Source organism: Echeneis naucrates, chromosome 8 (assembly GCF_900963305.1).
Source record: "Echeneis naucrates chromosome 8, fEcheNa1.1, whole genome shotgun sequence".
Taxonomy (NCBI): domain Eukaryota; kingdom Metazoa; phylum Chordata; class Actinopteri; order Carangiformes; family Echeneidae; genus Echeneis; species Echeneis naucrates.
The window spans coordinates 7,142,582-7,163,649 of record NC_042518.1 but is presented as its reverse complement, the minus strand read 5'-3'; the positions used below and the strand labels follow the sequence as shown (position 1 = coordinate 7,163,649).

Here is a 21,068-nt window from a genome sequence, read left to right as displayed (position 1 = left end):
TGCAGTTTGCAATTATTGTAGGAGTTTAACAACATGTTCATGAGCTCATGTGTGCAAACGCAGACCAAGGAAGTTTTGTCAGACCCCATTTGCTGAAATCGCACAGTTGGATGAGGTTATAGTTTAGTACATGTCCTCACTTCCCACTTTTGGGGCATATAGTATCAATCATTCTGACATTTTGTTTTTCTCGCTTGTTCTTTTATTCACCTCAGATGAATTTCTCACATCATTATATCATACCAGTGTTTGGTGACAACTGTAGATTTGGTAAATATCTTGTTGATTTAATGGAAATTAATGACCAGGCTAGTCTTACAAATACTGATGCTTATATCTTTCCCAGATTGCAGTGTGGGAAATCAGTTATCTGTAATGCCCACTGCTGAGCTGGCACAGCGAGGAAGCAGCTATCGGCATGATTGGTAATACAGCTTTATGAAAGCTGGCACAGATGAAGTGAGCCGAGCATGTTTAAATTTCAGTGAGGCCCACTAAAAACTAATGCCAGACATATAAAACAGAGGGGGAATATGACAGAAATACTGACTGAAACCACAAAAGGCAAGTTGCATGGAGAGAGTCGAAGCACTGGGTGTGTGTGCATGCAAACTAAAAACTAAAGACGACAGTATACTCATGCAAGCAGCGTGCTATTTTTGCACTCACAAGCCACTGACATTTCCACAAACAAAGCTCTCTCTTGATTGATTTTTATTGAATATTTTTGGATGGATCATCAGTTGCGGCCCTGGTCAGGCATATTTCCACACATTGTTATATGAACATCTGCAGTTCAGTGTATTTTTCAGTTCTTAACAGGGTTCCTTTTTTTTTTTTTTTTTTTTTGGTTTTTCCACCAAAGCAGATGCATTTCCCTTTGATAGAGGATAGTGTACCATGAAAGAGAGGAGCTCTGCTGCTAATTCTAAGCCCAGAAAGGAAGGAGGGGGCTTTCTGGGAGAGCTGACATCTCTCATAATTAAAGGCCACAGCACACACAGGCCATGGACTGTACATGTGGCCACGCTGTGTGGAAGGGGAAAATTAGTGAGAGAGACTGAGTAGAGGAAGGAAAGAGGCTGACTGAGATCTTGGCAGGAGAGCAGTAGTTAAGCTTGTAATGGAATTAACATTAAAAACGAGTAAAAAATGTTTCAAAGTTCCTCACATAATCACATTTTATTTGCATTTGCTATTCAAAATCTGCACTATGTGCATTTCAAAAGTTCAGGGTTGGTGGTTTATATAAGAGAAGATGAAAACTGCTTTTTAATGACTACGATATTGGTATCTAATGATTTAAAGATCCCCCACTTGGCCTTATATGTGGCTAAATATGTTACTAAAATGTTACTCATGGCCCCATGTGCTCCATTTCAACATTTTGGCCAACCCAGAGCTTGACAATCCTCCTAAAGCATTAGAATGATTTAGTGAATGACTCTTTCTATCGATAAAAACATTAGAATATACAAAAAGGTTTCAGCTATGTTTATCACATTTGTTGCATTATGATTCACTTTCTCTGCAGTCTTGACCCGACGATCTCGAAATAACAGCATAACACAAGAAAGGATGAAATGTGACTGTCATCATGACAAAACTTTACTTCACAACACAGAGAACGGACTTTCCTACACAACACTGTACTTTGTGAGCTGAACATACGGAATTAGAAATGGTTCAAAATGGTCACAGGTCAAACAGCGATGTATTGTAAGTGGGTAGAAGCTGATACATCGGGTGCTGTCCAAGAAATCTGGGGAATGTGTGCATGTTTGGTCTCTGACCGTTATTTACATATGAGGTATCACTGGTGTATTAACTGCAATATACAGAGCAATATCTTGTGACATCAAACTAAGGTATGCATAATTCCAAAGACAATAATAATAAAAATATAAATGGAATTCATTTTAATAACACTGTTAAGAATGAAAAAGATAGTGGTTTATTGTGGCATTGTGACATTTTTTCCCCCCAATGTCTTGTCCATTAACATATAGCCAGTTTTAACGTCTTATCTCATCATGTAATAAATACATTTCTTTAATTAACAAATCAACAGAAACTATAAATATCAGCTTATTTTATAAACAATACATGAAGTAAGTCACAAATGATATTCAAAGGCGTGTTCATGCTTCCCCTTTGGTACGTAGTTTGTCTCCAGCTTTTATACGACATCAACTTACAAGCAAGGAAATGGATTAATGATAAACCATTAACTATGCGTGTAACTTGCATATTGGTAGCACAGTGACTATATGTGCTGCAAGTCATGTTGATTCCACTGAGGCAGAATGCTCCACAAGAGGTCTCCTTTAGTATTCCTCTACCCCATCCCTGAGAATGTCAGCCCTGTGCAGTTTTATTCAGCAAATCTCTCTGAAATGTAAGAGACTGCATTTTATCTGGGCTGTCACAGGATCCTTCTCTGCTAGTCCCAGCCAAAGTCCTGTCCACTCAGCTGGTAAAAGCGGTGGTTAAAGGGCTTGTAGAAGTCTCTCAGTCTCTGTAAGACCTCAGTGGGGATCTGGGGGTGGGGTCTACCCTTGGATTTTCCAAGACAGCGAGGTCTACTGCTCCCCTCTGGCTTCTTCAGGCAGGGAAATCCTTTGGTCTGGTTGAAGTAGAAGTGCTTGTTTGAGACAACCCTTTTGAGACCCAAGAAGTCTTGAACCCGGCCCATCTCCCCAGCTGGATCAGACACCAACCGCTCACCACTAACAAATAGAAAATGAGACAAAGGGAAGTACTGTAGCCAGTTCTCCAGATGTTTGGCGTAGAGGCCGATGCGCACGGCACTCCACGTGGTGTCAATCAGACCTGTGGAGGAGTTTTTCAAGGCCAGGCTCTGGAAGGATGGAAGGCCCGGGTTTTTGGACAGTGTCTGGGTGTAGTCAGACACAGCCCGCGTCACAGGATCCCTCACCACCACAATGAGTTTGGTTTGGCAGTTCATGGTGCAGATACGGCCAGGAGCCTCCTTTGTCACAAAGTAGCTGGGAGTCTTCTCCATGGTGACCTGGCCATCCAGCGTCCGAGGCATCAGGTTCCTGGAGGAGACACAGAATCTCTTAAAGCCAAAATTCAACACACACTTCAATTATTAATGACTTATTCCTTCGAATGCGTGAATAAACAGTTATCTATGCACATCCTGTCAACACAGAGAACCGCTGTCTGCTACAGCTGGAAACAATCTTAATGTGATAGGTAAGAGAGTGAAATTAATCACTTGTAGGTTGTCAAAATAAAACAATCAAGAAAAGAAGCTGATTGGATAAAATGTCAGATCTATTTTATCTTCAATGTCAACCATCTTCTTAAGTACAGAGACACCGACTAAAATCAATCAAATCAAAGTTACTTATGGTGTAACAGAGGTCTCTGGGTAACATACATTCATTACTGACTTCAGTGAGAATAACAACAAGCGATAATGTAAACACATTATATACATTAAACATTAAAGCACCACCAAGTCTGTAAGATTAAAGCTTCAAGCACTGTACTGTGTTTATGTTCAAGGGGCCCAGACAACCTCTCTGAGTCTCATGCAAGGTCTGCACCACAGGACCATCCACTCGCTTGGGGCCTGATGAGTCAAAACCACAAAGCCTCAAGAACCACTTAACAGCAATTTCCTTCAGATTTCCAAACCCCCTTCTTCCTGCAAGAGCAGTGGGCTACCCTCACCTTCCCTAGAGACTGCTGCAAGGACCCAAACAGACCAAAGTCTGCAGGAAGTACGACCAGGATGGCAAGATGCTGAGCTCAGCTCGTGTGTTAAACATATGGCTGTAGTGAGGTGAGATGCTGTGTAGAGTACGGCAGTGAAAAGGCGAATGTTAATGCATGTGTTACCAAAATGCATTTGTTATAATTTTTTATTTATTTTTGTTTTTAATTTTCTCCTTCACAAAGTGTGTGCACCTGCTGGCCTGTAATCTTGGTAAAAGGTTTTTTTTTTTCTCATTAACCGGCTTCTTGAACATCTGCTTACAGTCAAAGTGGCTGTCCTGCATTTCACACAGGCTCCTTTTGTTCCAGCGCTATCTGGCAAGCAGGCATTTTCTTGAACACCTACATCTGACACTGAGAGAATTCATGAGGCGGTGCTGTGGCGTATTTGGATCTAAGAAGCAATTTGTTTTGAATGGCAAACGGATGAGCAATGTTCAGGACGAATGAATTTTCTGCAATTCATTTACCCGGCGTATCTTATGCCATGTTACTGGAAACAGAGTCCTTTCGTGTGGCTTCTTATAAAATAAACATGTAATGGACTCTGCTTTGTTTGTTTCAAATTGAAAGTCTGTGTAAAGTACAAATGCAAGTGACAAAAGTGTCCAAAATGTAGATGTAGAGTGAAGGGCATCTGAGCGAATTGGTTGTTTCCTGCAATTCAATCATTATTTAAAAGCAGAAAACATAAAGCAGCGGTTCCGTGGTCTCAAGGCTTTCACGAGTTTGTGCAAAAATAACAACTGGCAGCAGATTTTTGCCTCAGTCAATGAAAGCAATCAGTTAAAAAATAAAAATAAATACTCCCCTTTTTTCAGGCAGAAAAATTGGCAGATATGTTGAATCTATTCCACCAGTATAATTGCTTTTTTTTGGAAATGAAATGGACCCTCAAACTGTTTTTAAATACACAAGGCAATGATTGAGAGTGGTTGAAAGCAACAGTAGTCAAATAACTGTCTCACTGCCTGAACTGAATCTGATCATATACAATGTAGTGGGGTTTTTTTTTTTCTATTTAAAAATAAATAAATAAATAAATAAATAAAACAAAACACTTAAGCGTACCAGTAAATCAGCCATTAGAAACTCTTGTGCAGCCAAACATTGTCAAAACCCGCAAACCTTAAACCTAAACTCTGGTGGAAATCTTTCAACAGCAGTTTGACATTTTGAGAAACACACTTATTCAATTGCTTGCCAAGAGTTAGATAAGATGATTGATAACTCTCTTATTTCTGAAGCTGTATGGTAAATTCTACTCTCCTGCCAGGATCCATTTGGCCCAGCTTCTGGGGAAACATCTAACTAATCTTTAGAGAGCTCACTGTATAAAGATTTTTAGAAAGTGCACATGTTGACATTAGGCAAGGTTATAAAGCTTAAAAGGAGCTGGCAGGTAGCGTTTGTTACCGGAGTACCAAGCTTTGTCTCAAGACTGTGTATTAAGATGTTTTTAACATGTTTGTATCTTCTACAACTGCATGTTTTGATACAATTATAAAAAAAACTGGATGTGAATAGTTCCAGAGAAAGAAGTGGAAATATGTCACAAAATAATATATGACACTATGTATGATGATTTGAAAACATCTCCCGAAGATACTTGGAAAAAGGTCATAGTGATTCAGGATGTACAAATTGTACTTCATTTATGTAGAAATCGTCTGCATGTCAGTAATTATGAAAATGCATTTGTTCTTTCAGAGTCCTTGAGGATAAGGAAAAAAGAAAAAAAAAGCTTATCTGGAGCTGCGCCTGAGTAAGTTTGAAGTTTGATTTCTCTATTAAAGTTAAGCACTTTCAACCCACTCCCGTTAAATGACCCCTCCAATGAATGACCATTTGATCATTTTCCAACTGCATGAGCTGCAAGTGGCGTATCACTGTCTGTGTGTCCCATTTATCTATGTCTGATCAATACGTCCATCTCTGTATGGCAGATTGATCAAGGTGTGTGCGCTTCAGTGTGTGTGTGCACAGAGGTGTCAATGTTTACTGATGAGAAACGGAGCACTCATCTCCCCATCTGTCCTCTGCGATCTCATCCAAAATCTTTGGGTTGTTCGTCAGTCCTTCAAAGATGTGCCATTTAGGTAAATGACCATAAGTTGCCTCTCCATACTCATGAATAGTTCATGATATGTGGCTTTTGCCGCCCCCAAACTCCCCTTTGGTCTCCCTGAGTGGAATCTATCTCATTATCAGAGAATCAATAACAGCCATTTTCTATCATAAATCTGGTCCTGGACGTGGTGTGAGGACAAACTGTAAACACATCATGGACAGTTCAATTCTTGACAGTTTTCTATGGATGGAAATCTACTCTTATGCTTTATATGCTTTACAAACACATCTCTGTCGATTCACTACAATTAAGCATACAAAGAATGTGCACAAAGATGTTTTCTATTTAGCTCAGTATTAACAGAGCCTTGCTGACTACCCACATTATTCTGGAACTCCCTGCTGTTAAAGGGATGTAGTGCTTTTCCTCCCTGATGTGCCACAGCACTGATTACACCACTGATACGTTCGAGGCCGTCTGCATCAGAAGATTAAATGCTAACGCTGGCAACAAGGATGTGGCCGACAGACTTCCTGCCCCCACGATTATAGGTCCTCCCGCTGCAGTTCTGCAGCTACATCCCCTGTAGCCCCATAACAAAAGGCAGTCTGCACAGACAGCAGAACTGATTGGAGACAAAAATATCTCAAAAATCCAATTATCATGTCATTTACTCAAACAAAAGCAGATGTAAAATTCTACCAATTATTGTAGTCATTTACTGAAAGATCTGCACTAAATGCTAACTCCTGCTCTGGCAGGTATCTGCATCTGAACGCTTACCAAGCTGAGATCCAATTAAAGAGGCGATGGAAAATCAAGACCATAAAAATTAGAGGTGAACAACAAACTGAAGGAAAACATTTCCTGGCTGTGTGGCTATGCTTTTAGTGTGACAGAGGAAGCCTCTAGGTCATGGACGACCCACCAGTGTGGGAATTCATGCCTCCGTGCACAGATAAAACATATGCTGCTTTTCTCCTCTGACTAGAAAAGATCCAAAACACAACAAAAGACATGATTGAGCTCAACCAGCAGCTTACGGGAATAGTTTGACAGGCATGAGATGAGAAGATTGATATCGTGCTGTGAGAAGTAGGTAAGAAGTAGGATGGCAACAGCTAGCAGCAGGTTAGCTCAACATAAAGACTGGAAATGGTAACATCACTTGGCTCCCACTTGATATCAGCTGCTAAACTCACAGCTTGACATATTGTCCTATATATTCAATCCATGCAAAACCAAAGTGTCGTGGTCATGCATCAGATTAATTCCTTGTGAAAACAATAAGATCTCAAATTTTCTGCTGGTTTCTGGAAAACTCACAGTGATGGCAAGATTTAACCCCTCAGTAAAACCAAAATAGATTATTTTCTTACATCTAATTGTTTTTAGATTTAGACTTCTCTGCAGTCTGTATGCTTGGCTATGCTATGTGACTGCTGCTGGTAGTCATATATTCAAAGGACAGACACTCGTCATTCTCTGTAAGAAAGCAAATAAATGTCTTTGTTAAAAAAAAAAGAAGCAAACAAACAAACAAACAAAAGACGTAAAACTGCCTGCTGCAGAAAATGTGCAAAACGCACATTAACACGCTACTGACACTGTCATTGTCATCATAATTAAGACCCTAAACACACAACAGAAGATATACTGTGTGAACTGTGAGGGCTACTGTTGCCATGCTGTCTATATGTGCTTTGTCTAAACAGAAATTTGAGCAAGCAACAAATCCTCAAATTGTCATAGTTGGACTAAAACACAAACTGAAAGGAATAATGCCATGTGTACCTGAGGATGACTCAACAACAACTCTGCAAACAATATTTCACAACAGGTAGTGAAACACTGTATATTTAGGCTTAAGTGATTGATCCAAACAGACAAAAGCACAATTTATATGGTGTGCGTCACACTTCCATTAGCATGGAGGTGAATTTCCAGCTCTTTAGCTGGCACCTGTCATCATAGGCAGAGAGAGAAAATGGACGTTAGATCCCTGATAAATCCTCATGGCAGGAGAGAGACGGTTACCACCCACAGATTTAAATACAGTATTATAAGATTATTGTTATCTCAGAAAAACTGATGTGCTAAAGAGGATGATTTCTCAACTGGAAGCTGCACTTATTACACAGAGGCTACAGTGTTTTATATTTACATCTTTGTTGGTTTACAGCAGGATGCCATTGCAATGATTATGAATGTGGTACATGAAACGAGTGGTGACACTGACAAGAGTGGGAGTGATGCAACTTCAGTGCACATGCTTGTAATAACACAACAACACACAACTTTGCATCTCACAATGAGGAATATCAAAAGGTGTTTTCCATTAAAGGTTCTTCTTTGGTTGTTTGTTTAACAAAATAAAAAGTCTTTTAGGACTTCATTATGTCAGCCACACCTGGATAGTTTGTGTACCCCTCAAGAGGAATTGTTTTTTATCTTTAGCAATCCCTTAAGTTTTCATCTTGAACCATTATGAGGTCCGAATTTCACTTAGTCTCCAAATAACAAGTTTTGTCAACCTCAACTTTATGTTTATTCTCAGTAAACAAACTAACATAGTAAACAGGATAAACATTACACCTGCTTAGCTTCAGCTGTTAGTATTTTCTCTGTGACCATGTTGGTGTGCTGATGGTGGCATTTAGCTCAAAGTAAAGCTGTGATAAAGTACTTCTGACTGTCTTGGTCATTTATTATACTCACTGGAATTAGACCTGGAGGAAACAGGAGCAATATCGTGGCATTTCGATTGAATAATATCGTTTGTTTTCAACTTCTCAGCATTTTCCTCACTAGTTAAATGCAGCAAAGAACAAAAACTGCACAACTGAAATCTCCCCAAGATTTTTACAGGCACCCCCAAAATGGACCACAATGCACGTCAAATTATTATAATCCCCACCATATGGGGTGTGAGTGTGGGCCTTTTCAAACCTTACATCATCACCTACACCCAACTGCAGCCAAAGCCCAGCACCATTAAAGCACACTGCAGTTCAACACTACAGAGACCACTTCCTGGCCTGTTACGCCAATCAGTCGTGTTCAGCCTTGGTCACGAATGGCCTCGGGGATGGACACAGAACGAGGTGTCGGGAAAATGATCCTCTCTCTAGAAAGCTTTGCCCCATTTCCATTAGAGTCTACTTTCACCATTCCAACCGTCAAAAATTCAGACTGACATGGTAAATATTTGAAACCCATAAAATAGTGAAATAAAACTCGCCTGCATGCAATGGTAAAGATTTCAACAAAGATTTCAACAAAAGCAAATTAGACTGAATTGGTTGTTAGAATAATAAATATTTCATCAAGATTAATTAAATACAGTTGGTTATTAAAGCCACCGACAAATAGTTGTACTCAATACACAAGCAGATTAAATATTATCCAATCAATACTCTGTCATGCCAGATCAATATATTTAAATATGTATTTATAATATTAATTTTCTTTCAGTTTAATGTCTTGCAAAGATGGGAACATTTACATTCTGACTACAGTAGTCTTATTGCACTGAATAACTTAGTCTGCTTTATGAGCTATAAAGGCAATAAACACCTTATATACTCTGTGTAAAAGCAATCTAAAAAAATGTTATTATTGCAGAACAATAAAAAGGGATTTCGGATCTTTGCAAATCTTTTCAAAAATCAGGTTGATACTTTAAAAGATTATCAATTTTTTTGTTTTCTTTTATAAAATTTAGAAGAAAATATAAGCAAACAAAACAAGATAGTAGACTCTCTTTATTTTGAAAGACAGTAATCTTTCCAATCTCACCAAATTGAAGTTTATATGTTAAAATGGTTTCAGAGCAACATAATTCTCTCATATTCTTATAGTCTTATAGTGTTTGTTAAATAGATAAATCATCCCTGCTTGCCCTTGTGCTGCTGCCCATAAAGGATTTGTACTATATTTTAATAACGATCCGATTGTGCTTGGCCTTTGGTGTCAGGACAGTAGGTCAACCAATTGACAAGCTTTCAAAATATTGATGAGTCTTGGACTTTTTCCTCAAATGGAAATGGATAAATGATCATGTTCATTAATCATATGGAGACTTGATTTCCAGGATGTTATTTAGGCTCTTGGATTCAAAGCTGTGTGGCTGCATTTTTTGAAGTTTATCTCTGTAACAGTAAAAGAACTGCGGCCTAATCTGCTGCAAAACAACAAAAACAAAACACAGAGGCCTAATTTTAGAATTACTCATCCCAGAGAACATCGTGGTGACAGAGCCGTGACAATCCGAGCCTTTGTGCTATCGAAAGCTGGGGTCTTTCTGTTGTCTGTGGTGGCTCTCAAGTCCCATATGAAACCCATCACTCCATGAAGTTCTCTTAAAGCCATAAAACAACACAGAAAATCATTAAATCTTTGCTTCAGTTTAAATGTGCTATTTGTGGCTTTTCCATTCCCGTAATGGGCTCATATGCACACATGCAAACGAGAGGACAGACGGGCTGAAGAAGAAAGAGAGAGGAGACGGGCTGGATCAGTGAGATAAAAGAAAAGGAAAACACACATGAACGGGGCCTAACCCTAACCCTAACCCTCACACAGAATACAGTATGTTGGAATAACACGTCCACACTGTCATGACCATGAAATGTCTCCAGTTAGTGTATCAGTCAAAGGACGATGGAGACTCAATATATGACAGGGCACAAATTTCCTCTCATCCAAAGTTTCTCGTTATCTCACCGCGCAGCACCTGTGGAGCCAGGCTGACCATCACAAACTGTTGTCAGATATGAAGTGATATGTCTTTGGGATTTCAAATGAAACTACCACAGCCTCTGCCACAAAATAAGTCATTTAAATGTTTTTTGTGAGAGTTAGTAAAGTGAGGAATGAATGTATTAAGATGAAGCTGAGAGAGCATTGGGAAGATAAAACATCAAAGCCTGTCATGCAGCAGCCTTAAACTGAGGCCTGTTTGTGAGTTTGTTTGTTTCCAGATGTGACACTGACAGTCGGGTGAGGAGGATGCCATTGTTCCACATGGGTGACTTCTTTTCTTTCTTTCGTCAACACGTGCACACAAACACATCACCGTTCTCCGTGACTTCCAGTGGCTTCTCTGTGGATCACCACAGAGGGCAGAGAAACATTTTTTTTTCCCCCAGTTTTCTTTTAGCGACAACAGGGAAATCATCTCTCTGTGATTTCACTCAGGATCGTCTTGCTGCTGTTTCTGTTGTTGTGTTAATCCGTCCGACTCTCCTCCATCTCAGCTTTCAGCTAAACTCCGTTCTATGAAAAATCTCCAGTCACACTGGGCTCAAGTACAATGGACACTTTGAAAAAAACAAACATTAATTTATTCACAGAGCAAATAATCAGCAGCTCGATCAACAATAAAGATAATCACTATTTGCAACCCTTGAGATGATTGATTGAACATTCACACGCTTTGTTGGTGTTGCTGCTGTGTTACAGCACGAACAGAAACATAAGAGCTTTACAGCAACAGTCAGGCTAATTAACACAGACAGAAACACACATAAAACATGCCCTGGAAACACCAGGTCTGCCACAGGTATTTCACCATCAAGACGCCTGCTGCACTGAAGGAATAATGAAGAGAAGAAAGGCTAGATGAGAAAGGGACATAAAGGAAAAATATTTGTGGGGAGTGTGAATAAAATGGGACGTAATGATGCGGGAAGAAGCATGAGTTAGAGAGACAGCAGAGAAGAGAGGTAGAAAGCAGAATAAAGGAGCAAAGTATTAACCTGTGTCTGTGTGTGTGTGTGGTATTTGTGTGTTTGTGCATGTACGCTGAGGGTAAGAGTGAGGAAGTTCAGCAGCATGTTAAAATTATCAGTGGTGAAAGTGTTTCCATGTGTCCTTGTGTTCTTAATTAAGGCAGCAAAGGGGGTTAAGAGAAAAATCCAGAGAAGATTAAATTACACCTTTGCATCTGAAACACAGTCTTGCTATCACCGTGCTTGTTAATGAGCAGTTCTCATCCTGTCAGACTTTAACCTCTCCTTACGGCACTTTCAGCCCCAAACTGCGCTGCTGATCGGTTTGTGCTCAGCTGGGACTCTCTCATAGAACATCTGGAGATGATCAGGATCAGATTCATCCAGACATAAATCCTTTGTTATGACCTTAACTACAGACAAATGGTGGCTCTGGTCAGCCTGGCCACCCCAAATCAGCTGCTGTCAGTGCAACAGTAGCGGATGAACCTTCAACCTGCCCCTATGCAGAGGCGACAACATGTGCAGTGAATTAACAGTATCAGTCGGGTTTATTTCAAACAAAGTGGAGCGATCAGCACAGTGTTTGGATGACTTCTGTAGAAGGATGCAGGGAAAGGTCAGGGCGTTATTACAGGATGGCAAGTGTATAAATGATGTTTAGTGGACTGTCAAAATGATGAAGTGCTCCTCTGGGGCCTTATCAGCCTTTTGATCTACCTTGCAGCAGGAGAATATTGGCTTAAGCTGATCTGAATACATCCTCTCTATTGACAGGAGACATCAGCATTTCTCCACAGGTGAATAGGTGACAGCTCATCTGACCCTGCAGCCACCGGGATATATTTTTAAGTTTTCTGTTTTTGTTTTCCTCTTTACTTTTAGGAAATGTTGCTCCTGTGAGTTCATCTGAAATGAAGACATTTCTGTTTTTAGCAGATTAAAGCTCATAATTAGACCTATCGTGGCTGTAATATTAGCCTGCGTTAGCACAGCGTGCTTACACTTTCTGGAAAGATGTAAAAAGGCGTAGCCTCCACAATCATGTGTTTTCCGTAGTGCTGCTCACCTGTACCACTCCAGCCCTTTATCATAAAACCTGTCGAAGAAGTGAGGCTCCGCGCCGACCGCTCTCACGTCCGGGTGGATGCGGAGAAACTCCAGCAGCGCGCGGGTTCCTCCTTTCTTCACGCCGATTATAATCGCCTGCGGGAACCTTTTGAGGCCGAAGGTGTTGGACACCGGCATGCCGTCCTTCTCGGTGTCCGGTGTGCGCTCAGACGGCGGTCCGGGCGAGTCCATCCGCTCCGCGTCCGCGGACACGGTGAGGTTCCGCTGAGGCGACGCGTCGTGGAGGAGACGCGCCGGGGGTCGCAGGTCGCCCAGAATGCGGCGATGATCGTCCAGAATGTCATAGTCCGCGTCTGAACCTTGGTGGCTGTATAAAGTCCTCGGAGCCGAGTCACAGAATCCGGTGAGGCAGTAGAAGAAGTAGGTGAAGATCAGGACCATGGTAAATAACACCGAGACTTTGGAGAGCGCCTTTCCCAAGTTGAACCTGACTCTGCATCCACTACATCCCATGAGTTGATCTCCTGCTGGATGCCAAAGGGCCAAAACGGCGACAGCATGCTTCTTCTGCTGTCTGCATGGGCCGGAGCTGCTGCTGTTCAAATCATTCCGAGGAACCTGTTGCGTAAAAGTGGAACATCACATGGAGCGCTCATCTTAGCAGCGAAATGGCACGGTGGATTTGTCAGAAATGATCTTCATTGTTTTTGTCTGTTCCTCCCTGAACTCCCTCTGAAAAGATTAGTCTTTCTCAGTAGAGAAACTTTTGTCACAGTGTAATGAGTCTGCTGTGTCTGTGCGCTCTGAGGTGAGTACTGATGCATCATCCAAAGTTTCTCCTCTGCTGCTCATACGCCCCGTTTTTTTTTTTCTTTCTTTTACAAGTCTCCACCCTTCCCTGCTTAAGCTAGAGCATAAACATGGATAAACATGGACCTGAGTAGTAGTAACAACTTATCTGAGTTGTCTTCCATAAGAAAAATGACTCATATATATTTCTATTTCTAACCTAATTATACGTTACTGAATGAAACCTCTTGATGATTGATTTAAAACCTTTGTGTCTTAGTGTGATTTTAATCATTTGAAGCGTGAATTGCTTTGAGTCGTTCTGTAAAACAAACTTTGTAACATAATCAACAGAGATTGCTATTTTTGTGACATGGGAAAAAGAGATCTACAGCACTTTGTTATAAGCTACAGACTCATCAGTGTTTTACAGATGTAAACTGACTCCACAGAGGAAAATCCTACTTGCCCCTTTGAACCCATCTGATAGATGTCTCAGTGAATAAGAGACGCCCCGAGGATGTCTACCCAAAACCTCTTGTACTCTCTACGCACCTTGACAATCAACACATAGGCAACATAGTGGCACAGCTCCTTAGACAAACCTTCACAACAATAAGCCTACAGCAAAGAGATCCCCGCCCCCCCCCAGTGACTGCTCTGTTTCCATCCCATAAATACAGTATCTGACTGAGTTACCTTTCGGGCAGTACAGGAAGGATCAGCACTTTGATGTTTCACTGATACTTTAAAGCTTCTGTGTGTATTGAGTTTCACCTGGCAATGAGAAGAAGTTCAGACTTTTGAACCTGAGTAATACACCGAGGGCGGCCGTCTGAATGGGCGAGGGGAGAGGGAGGAGAGGTGCTGTCGCTGTCACACTCCCACACTCTCACACTCACACACATTTGCATTTTGAGCCCAGAGGCACAGCATGGTTCAGACAGAGATAATAAATGAATTTGGCAAACTTGCTGTGTTGGCAAATTGTGGATATTTTATCTTTATTCCACTCTCTTCCTCAATATCCTCAGAAAAAAATGTGGCACTTTTTTTTTTTTGGTGTGAGATAGTGTTAGTTAATGAGCGTCTTTGTCCCAAAGTTTATAAGTGTTTGGTTAGCTGATGCTAAATTAAGGTCTGTACAAGACATTTTCATATTTTACTCTATGACATCAAATACATTATTAAATACCCCAACAGTGATTTTCTTTTACGTCTCTAAAAATGTCGTGATTAGATTAGTGGCAGAGATTAGGGGCATTAAATATAATCAAAGGAATCAGTTTCCCTTTTCAGCCTCAATGTTTTAATATTTCTGCCTTTTGAAACCAATACTGACGCTGCATGTGTTAAGGCTTTTTCAGAAGAGTCTTCGTGCTAAGCTAAGTTAGCTTAATGTCTGTATTAGATGTGTTGGGGTGGCGTTAGTATTCTTATCTAACTCTCAAAATGAAAAAAATTTGTGAAGCATGAGTCTGAAATGCCACTCTTTTCTTTTATGTAATTCTACCTTTCCAGTTTGTGTGATTACAATTTCTACCTTATGAGACGAAAAGCTTAAAACATCAGCACTCGCGCAAAGGTCTCGCCGGATACAGACGGGACTGAGGCAAATATAGAATAATGATATGTTTTGAAGTACAAACAGCCATTGTAGACCCATCCAAAGGGAGGCCAGCCTGGCACTGAGGAATTCACAGCTTTGGAAATGACTGTCTGTTGGCTCGCGGCAGATTCAGTCAGAATGAGGTCAGAATCCAAGCTTTGCTTTCATCAGACATTTTATTTGCTTTTCCCTCATCCTAATTGCTCTAGTTGGAGCTACACTGACGGGTTTGGACCCAGAAATATAAACAGTGAGATTAAAGAAACAAACAGACGGCAGCAACAACCAGAAAACAAATATGACATGCAAGTTGTGAACCATGCTTGTGTTTTTATCTGCAGTATGGGGCTGAGGCCGGACAATATGGTTTTTCTGTGGATGTGTTTGTGTGCACACATCTCCGTCTGTAAATGTAACGGTCTGCTCACATTCCTGTGTCAGTATTTATGAACACATATGTAGATATCCGACTGTCGCGACAGCAGGTGTGCACTGCTGCTGCATCCCAGCATTTACCACTGATAGAGATTTCCATAACCAGAGGCCTGCTGATGGCATGTACATGTGTCAGCCATTACAGCAAATTACAAATCCTCCTGAGCAAAGGCAGAATGTTCCACTCTCATTTTGTAATTTCCAGTATGAGGAAGAAGCTGTCGGTGATTTGGGATAGCCGCAAGATAGCAGTCAAAAATCTTAAAGCCATCATGACAGATCTTTGAAACCACAACCCAGGAGATAGTATTTAGTGGTGCAGAGGCATGGATGTAGTTTATTATGAATGGAACCTCACCCTTTTTTTTTTTTTTTTTGCATTTTCTGAAATGAATATCAATGAATTTTTTACTAATAATGAGCTCCAGATTGAGGACTCGCTGTTCAAGAGTAATCGTCTACTGTCTTGCATTAAATGTAGCATTTACGGATTCTGAACAAATTCACTTTTAATCTTTTTTTTTTCTGTGATGTGGTGAAGCAGGATTGTCCCAAAATATTTCATTTGAATAATCACATTGTGGTTTCTGAAGTGCAGTTCCTTTGAAGAGATAAGAGATGTTACATGTGCTCTCAGCAAAATGTTAGCCGCTCAGTCGTCAGGCCCTCAGGTTGTGAGGATCAGCGAAGACAAAAGCAAACAGCAGAGCTGCGTTGGAGCCGCACCCTTCACCTGGCCCCTTCCCATCTTTCATCTGAAAACGTAAGCAAAGTCAATAAGAATGATGGTTGGAAGAGGAGACGGACAAGGGAACAAAATCACTCTGATCTCTTCATCTCATCTTAGTTTTCTGCCACACGTCTTTCTCTTCTCCTCCCACCCAACATGCCTCACGTACCTCCACCTTCACACAGGTGCATCGGCCCTTCTCTCTGCTAGCAGGACGTACGAACTCTCAGGCTTGCCCAACAGCGTTACGGAGCAGTGCTCGAGAGATGAGAGGAGAGTTGTTTGCATCTTACGCAACAGCCTCAACGGCCTTGAAAGCATTAAACAGTGTTAGACCCACATAATACTTTGAGTTCAACATGGGAGTAATTTCTATCCGCGGAAGCATTCGCTGCGATTCATTCCAACTTCATGAGGGTTAGATTTGGGAAGCACCCAAAGCCAGGAGGTTCAATTACCAAAATTATATACATGTATGGAGATAGAGTGTAAACCCACAGATGTTTTCACATGAACAAAAATGCGTGCAAGCTATCTTCCATCCAGTGTTCATTTTGACAGTTTATTTTTGTCACAAGTCTTTTGAAGAAAATCCTGTTTCGTTGTAATCACATTTTAGTCATCTAATTTTTATCTAGTTTCAGTGTGCGAAATAACAATTACCTTTATTCATCATCACCTAGTTTTTTATTCGTTCTTGTTTGACAAAAAAGTTTTTGTGACAATAGTAACACTCTTTCCAGCATTAGAAAGCAGCTGCATTTTCAATGTGTCTTTCATCTTGGCAATAAAAATTATAATACCTTTCCAAGAGGCAAGTCTGAAGAGGAGTTTTTTCAAACTGTTATTTACCTTCTTTGGGTGCTTTATTGTAGCAGTAAAATCAGGCAAGAGGAAATCTAAAGACTATTGAAGGAATTAAACTGAACAACAATCAAGTCATCACACAAGCCGCAGACCATTTGGGAAATGCTTTCTTTTCTAATCCACAGCTCTGCGGTGAAAAATGGGATCTGGCGGTTGGCTCCTTGGTGATATGGGGTCTGTTGGGAAGGGTGGAGGAGCAGGGTTCAGGGGAAACTTGTGTGTGTCCGTGCGTGCGTCTGTGTGTGTTTGTGGCTGTAAGACAGATGATGAATGTGAATGAGGTAGAAAGAAATGGAGTGAGATGAATTTGAAAGTGACACAATTGCCATTAATTCGAATACAGTTTCACGTCTCAGCGCACTCAAGACGTTTAGCTGTAAAGCTGACAGCTTTGAGGGTGAAACTTTGAAAGCTAAAGCATGTGTCTGACCAGGTATGTGTGTGGACACATGCGCGACTGTTCCACCCTTTTGGCACATGGACCACTTTTGGAACCTGATCCCAAACTGTTCCTCACTGAAATGTTTGTGGGCCGCTCCGTCTGGCTTTCTTTCACTGAAAGGTCTCGTCGTTTTTAAATGTTGATTGCCATGACGTCAGCCCCAAACCGCAGCTTCGCTCTTTTATGTGTCACTGTCACCATCTACAGTATTTGTGCACAGTGTGTGAAAAACAACTCTCTTTCCATCTTTGCAATTTACAGCCAGGACGGTTGGACTGAACACTGTGCTACTGTTAGCGGGCCAGAGACACCACCCAAATGGTTGTGCTTGTTAATTTTCACACAAACACTGCTCATTGGAAACAATTGGAGGGACTAAAGATGCGTGTGAATGAGCAACTGGGTGAATATCTTGTTGTTTAATCAGTGGCTCTGTGTTCATAAAATGCAAATGACTGAATCAAATCTTGACAGTCTCTGTAAATAAAAACATAGTCATGAGATGGGTGTTAGAAGACTGTAATTACTGGTGTGAAGCCGCAGCAGTTTGTCTTTCCCCTCTCTGGAGTTTCCTTGGCTTTTTTGAATTCCATCTTGTCACACTGACTGTGAGAAAACTGTGAGAGAAGATGGCTGTCATCCTCAAAAAAGAAAAGAAAAAAAATACATCCATTGCCTCACAGTTGAGTCAGGTTTGCTAAAATAGGATCACCTGTCCAGTGAGCTCTTGCAGGCCAGAGGCAGAGTGTGTCAAAACTGTTTCATGCTGCAGAAACAGGAGACGGGCTTCTACCCCGTGGGGGCAGTCTGCGTTTCACAGGAATGTGAAATCATGTGCGACTCAAACAAGCAAACCATCATCTAAGGTGCTGACGGTTATTTTGGCCAAAGGGGACAGGATTGTACCAAATATGTGACCTGCCAGAGAAAAAACAGGCGCAGTAAAGAGATAAATGAGGCTTAAAATTGGAATGTTTTGCTTAAAAGACTGACATGTTTAGTTTGAATCATTTTATTTTAAAATGTTCAAATTATTCCAACATGTGTATAAGAATAACTTCTTTAATAAGCTTTCTCAACACTTAAACAAGACAAAGTCTGGAAACTGTGGTCCAAACTTTCATGGTGGTAAAATATTACTTGCTACTTCTGCCTCTTACTTTTTGGAAAAATTTACATAACGTCCTTATTACGGAGCTCTGATTGTAGTGGAAGGTGGACTTTGTTAACCTTTTTGTCTGTCTTGATGCTAAACTAGACTAACTAACTGTAGCCAGATGTTTACGGTACAGACATGAGAGTGCTATCAAAATTTTAATCCAACTTTTAGAAGAATATTTCCCAAAATGTCACATTATTTGTTTGGCTTATGGTACTTAGATTTTGGAATAAGAAGGGCTCTTTTGAATCCGTTCAGGCTGGTGGTGAAACTGGAAGGCAGCTTTCTTTAAAATACCAACCGACACATCGTAAAACAGATCTTCATTCCTGTGGGAATGTATTTTGAATCCTCTTTTTTACCAACACAGACATAGTCACGCACATACAGCTCTTCTTTGCCTTCCTCTATCTCTCATCTGGTCCCACTTTAGGTTTTTGAGGTCTATGTTTTTAGGGACACGACAAAGCTGCTTGTCCGAATGACAGCAGAAAGGCTTTGCTGCGGATTTACTCAAAATATATTTAAAAAAATGGATTCTTTTTTGAACCAGTGCTAACTGTGTCTTTACTGTGTGCTTAGTTTGGGCAAAACACCATGTTCCCCACATAAATCCAGGACACTGACAAGCCAATGGGAAGAGTCTGAGGGATCAAGAGAAACAATTACTGCAGAGTGAGGGACAGGTAAGATGAGTGTCTTTGCCTTTCTGGCACAAAAGTAACCGAGTAAAGTGCAAATGTAGAGAATCAAAGTTTGCATGCGACAAATGTTGATGCTGAAGATACATAATTCATGTTTTCAGTTTTAGTTTTTTTGTTTTTTATTCAAGACATTGATGTCCCATAAATTTACTGTTGGCTCTAATGTTGCATACTTGGAGGACTTACTGTAAAAAGGTAAAACTAGCGCTGTGTTTATATATTGCACAAAGTGTGCTGGGGGGTATAAACCTGTATGAACGGAGTGGAATTCCCCTCATTCGTGCAATCAGGAGGATCCAGATGTGGTCACACAAAGACACACATTAAACACTTTATTTAAATCTGGTAATTATGATTCTTTCAAGGAAAATGCATTATTATAGATTCTAGATGTGAAATGATATGGCATAGGTAGAGAGGAAGCAGCAGTGGGCTTGCTTATCTTGACGTAGTATATACATGGTAATAATATTTTATTCTCATGCAAAAAAAAAAAACAACTCACAGACTCAAAAATAAGCACATGCCTAGAAGCTTTACTTCTTTATGTTGATCTTTGGTAAAAGAGCCAAATGTCACTTTCTGTTCATCCATTGTCTCAACCACAGAGTAAGACCAAAGACAGAACTCCCCTGTCTCGCAATATGGGGAATGGTGTAGATTATAGGTTCCTGATTGGGTTATAATCACTGAGTATAAGGAGCTCGGGCACCTCTCAACATTTTCTGCGCAGAAGTTAGCAATCAGCATGGCCAGGGGAGCAATTAAGACCACCCATCTAAGACCTGCGAGGGGTTGCAGAGCTCACTTAAGTTCTATAAAGACCATATAACAAAGAAACGCACATTCGCACAAAGAAAAAAACTGCAGAAACAAACAAGATAAATACGATGTACAAGCATGCTTACAGTTGTGTTCTCTTGGAAATACAAACACACAGTCATCTCTAACCTTTGTATGATCTGGTTCTAATATGAGGCACACTGGGACTACTAACAAACATGACAGGGGATGAGCAGCCGCAAATTGCAGGGCACTGGGTGAACTGGGTGTGTGGGTGTAGTTTGGGTGGGGGTTGGGTGAGTGGGAGGGAGGGAGACAGTCTGTGGCATCATACCCAGGGAAAGACTGAGGTAATTACTTAATTCTCCAAGGCAGTGTTGAGCCTCCATCTGCCTAAAGATGTTTTTAGCGTGCCATGAACCTCTCCAGACGTCAGAGGCCACTGACATTTCTGGACACGCACTGACACAAATATTTTCCACAGTCACTGCTCTCTTTGGCTACGAAACCAGTCTGCTTTTCAATCATTCAGCTGAAATCCGCAAGTGTCGTTACGTTCCCATACTCTGGAGACTGGTGCATTTGATACATTTTTCCTCACCTCTAGCGCACTTTTATCTGAAGCTCCATTTGACCGTTCTAACCACAGACTCTGAAACTAACACAGCAAAAGAAAAGAATAATTGCATGACATTACCCACACAATGTCTTTCTGGATTACTGCATTCACCTTTGAGGCCTTTCAAAGCCTGTGTAGTCTCTGATCAAGCAAAAAAAAAAAAGAAAAAAGACGTGGGCACACAATCAGCTAATCTTCTCCTGTTCCTCTTCTTCCCTAACTTCTTCCTTATCCATAAGTCAATCTAGCATCCTAAAAAGTAAGGACCCCTTCCTGCTCTCTGACAACAACGCTAGTGCCACACACC

The 21,068-nt window shown here is 40.8% G+C and overlaps 1 protein-coding gene across 1 annotated transcript; it reads right to left on the bottom strand.

Annotated features, from left to right (window-relative positions):
• Positions 1–1,212: 1,212 nt before the first annotated feature.
• On the bottom strand, positions 1,213–13,415 carry LOC115047559 (heparan sulfate glucosamine 3-O-sulfotransferase 6-like). Its single transcript, XM_029508581.1, has 2 exons — positions 12,623–13,415; positions 1,213–3,062 (listed from the first exon to the last, which is right to left on the bottom strand). The coding sequence occupies exons 1-2, from the start codon at positions 13,135–13,137 to the stop codon at positions 2,444–2,446; spliced, it is 1,134 nt and encodes a 377-aa protein (XP_029364441.1). The 5' UTR covers positions 13,138–13,415; the 3' UTR covers positions 1,213–2,443.
• Positions 13,416–21,068: the final 7,653 nt, after the last annotated feature.

Bases quoted from the DNA above. Each gene is read 5' to 3' on its own strand.
- LOC115047559 (XM_029508581.1), bottom strand. From the start codon at position 13,137: ATGGGATGTAGTGGATGCAGAGTCAGGTTCAACTTGGGAAAGGCGCTC. The intron at 3,063-12,622 runs GTGAGCAGCACT...TGTCTCCTCCAG, and splicing joins AAAGGGCTGGAGTGGTACAG to GAACCTGATGCCTCGGACGC.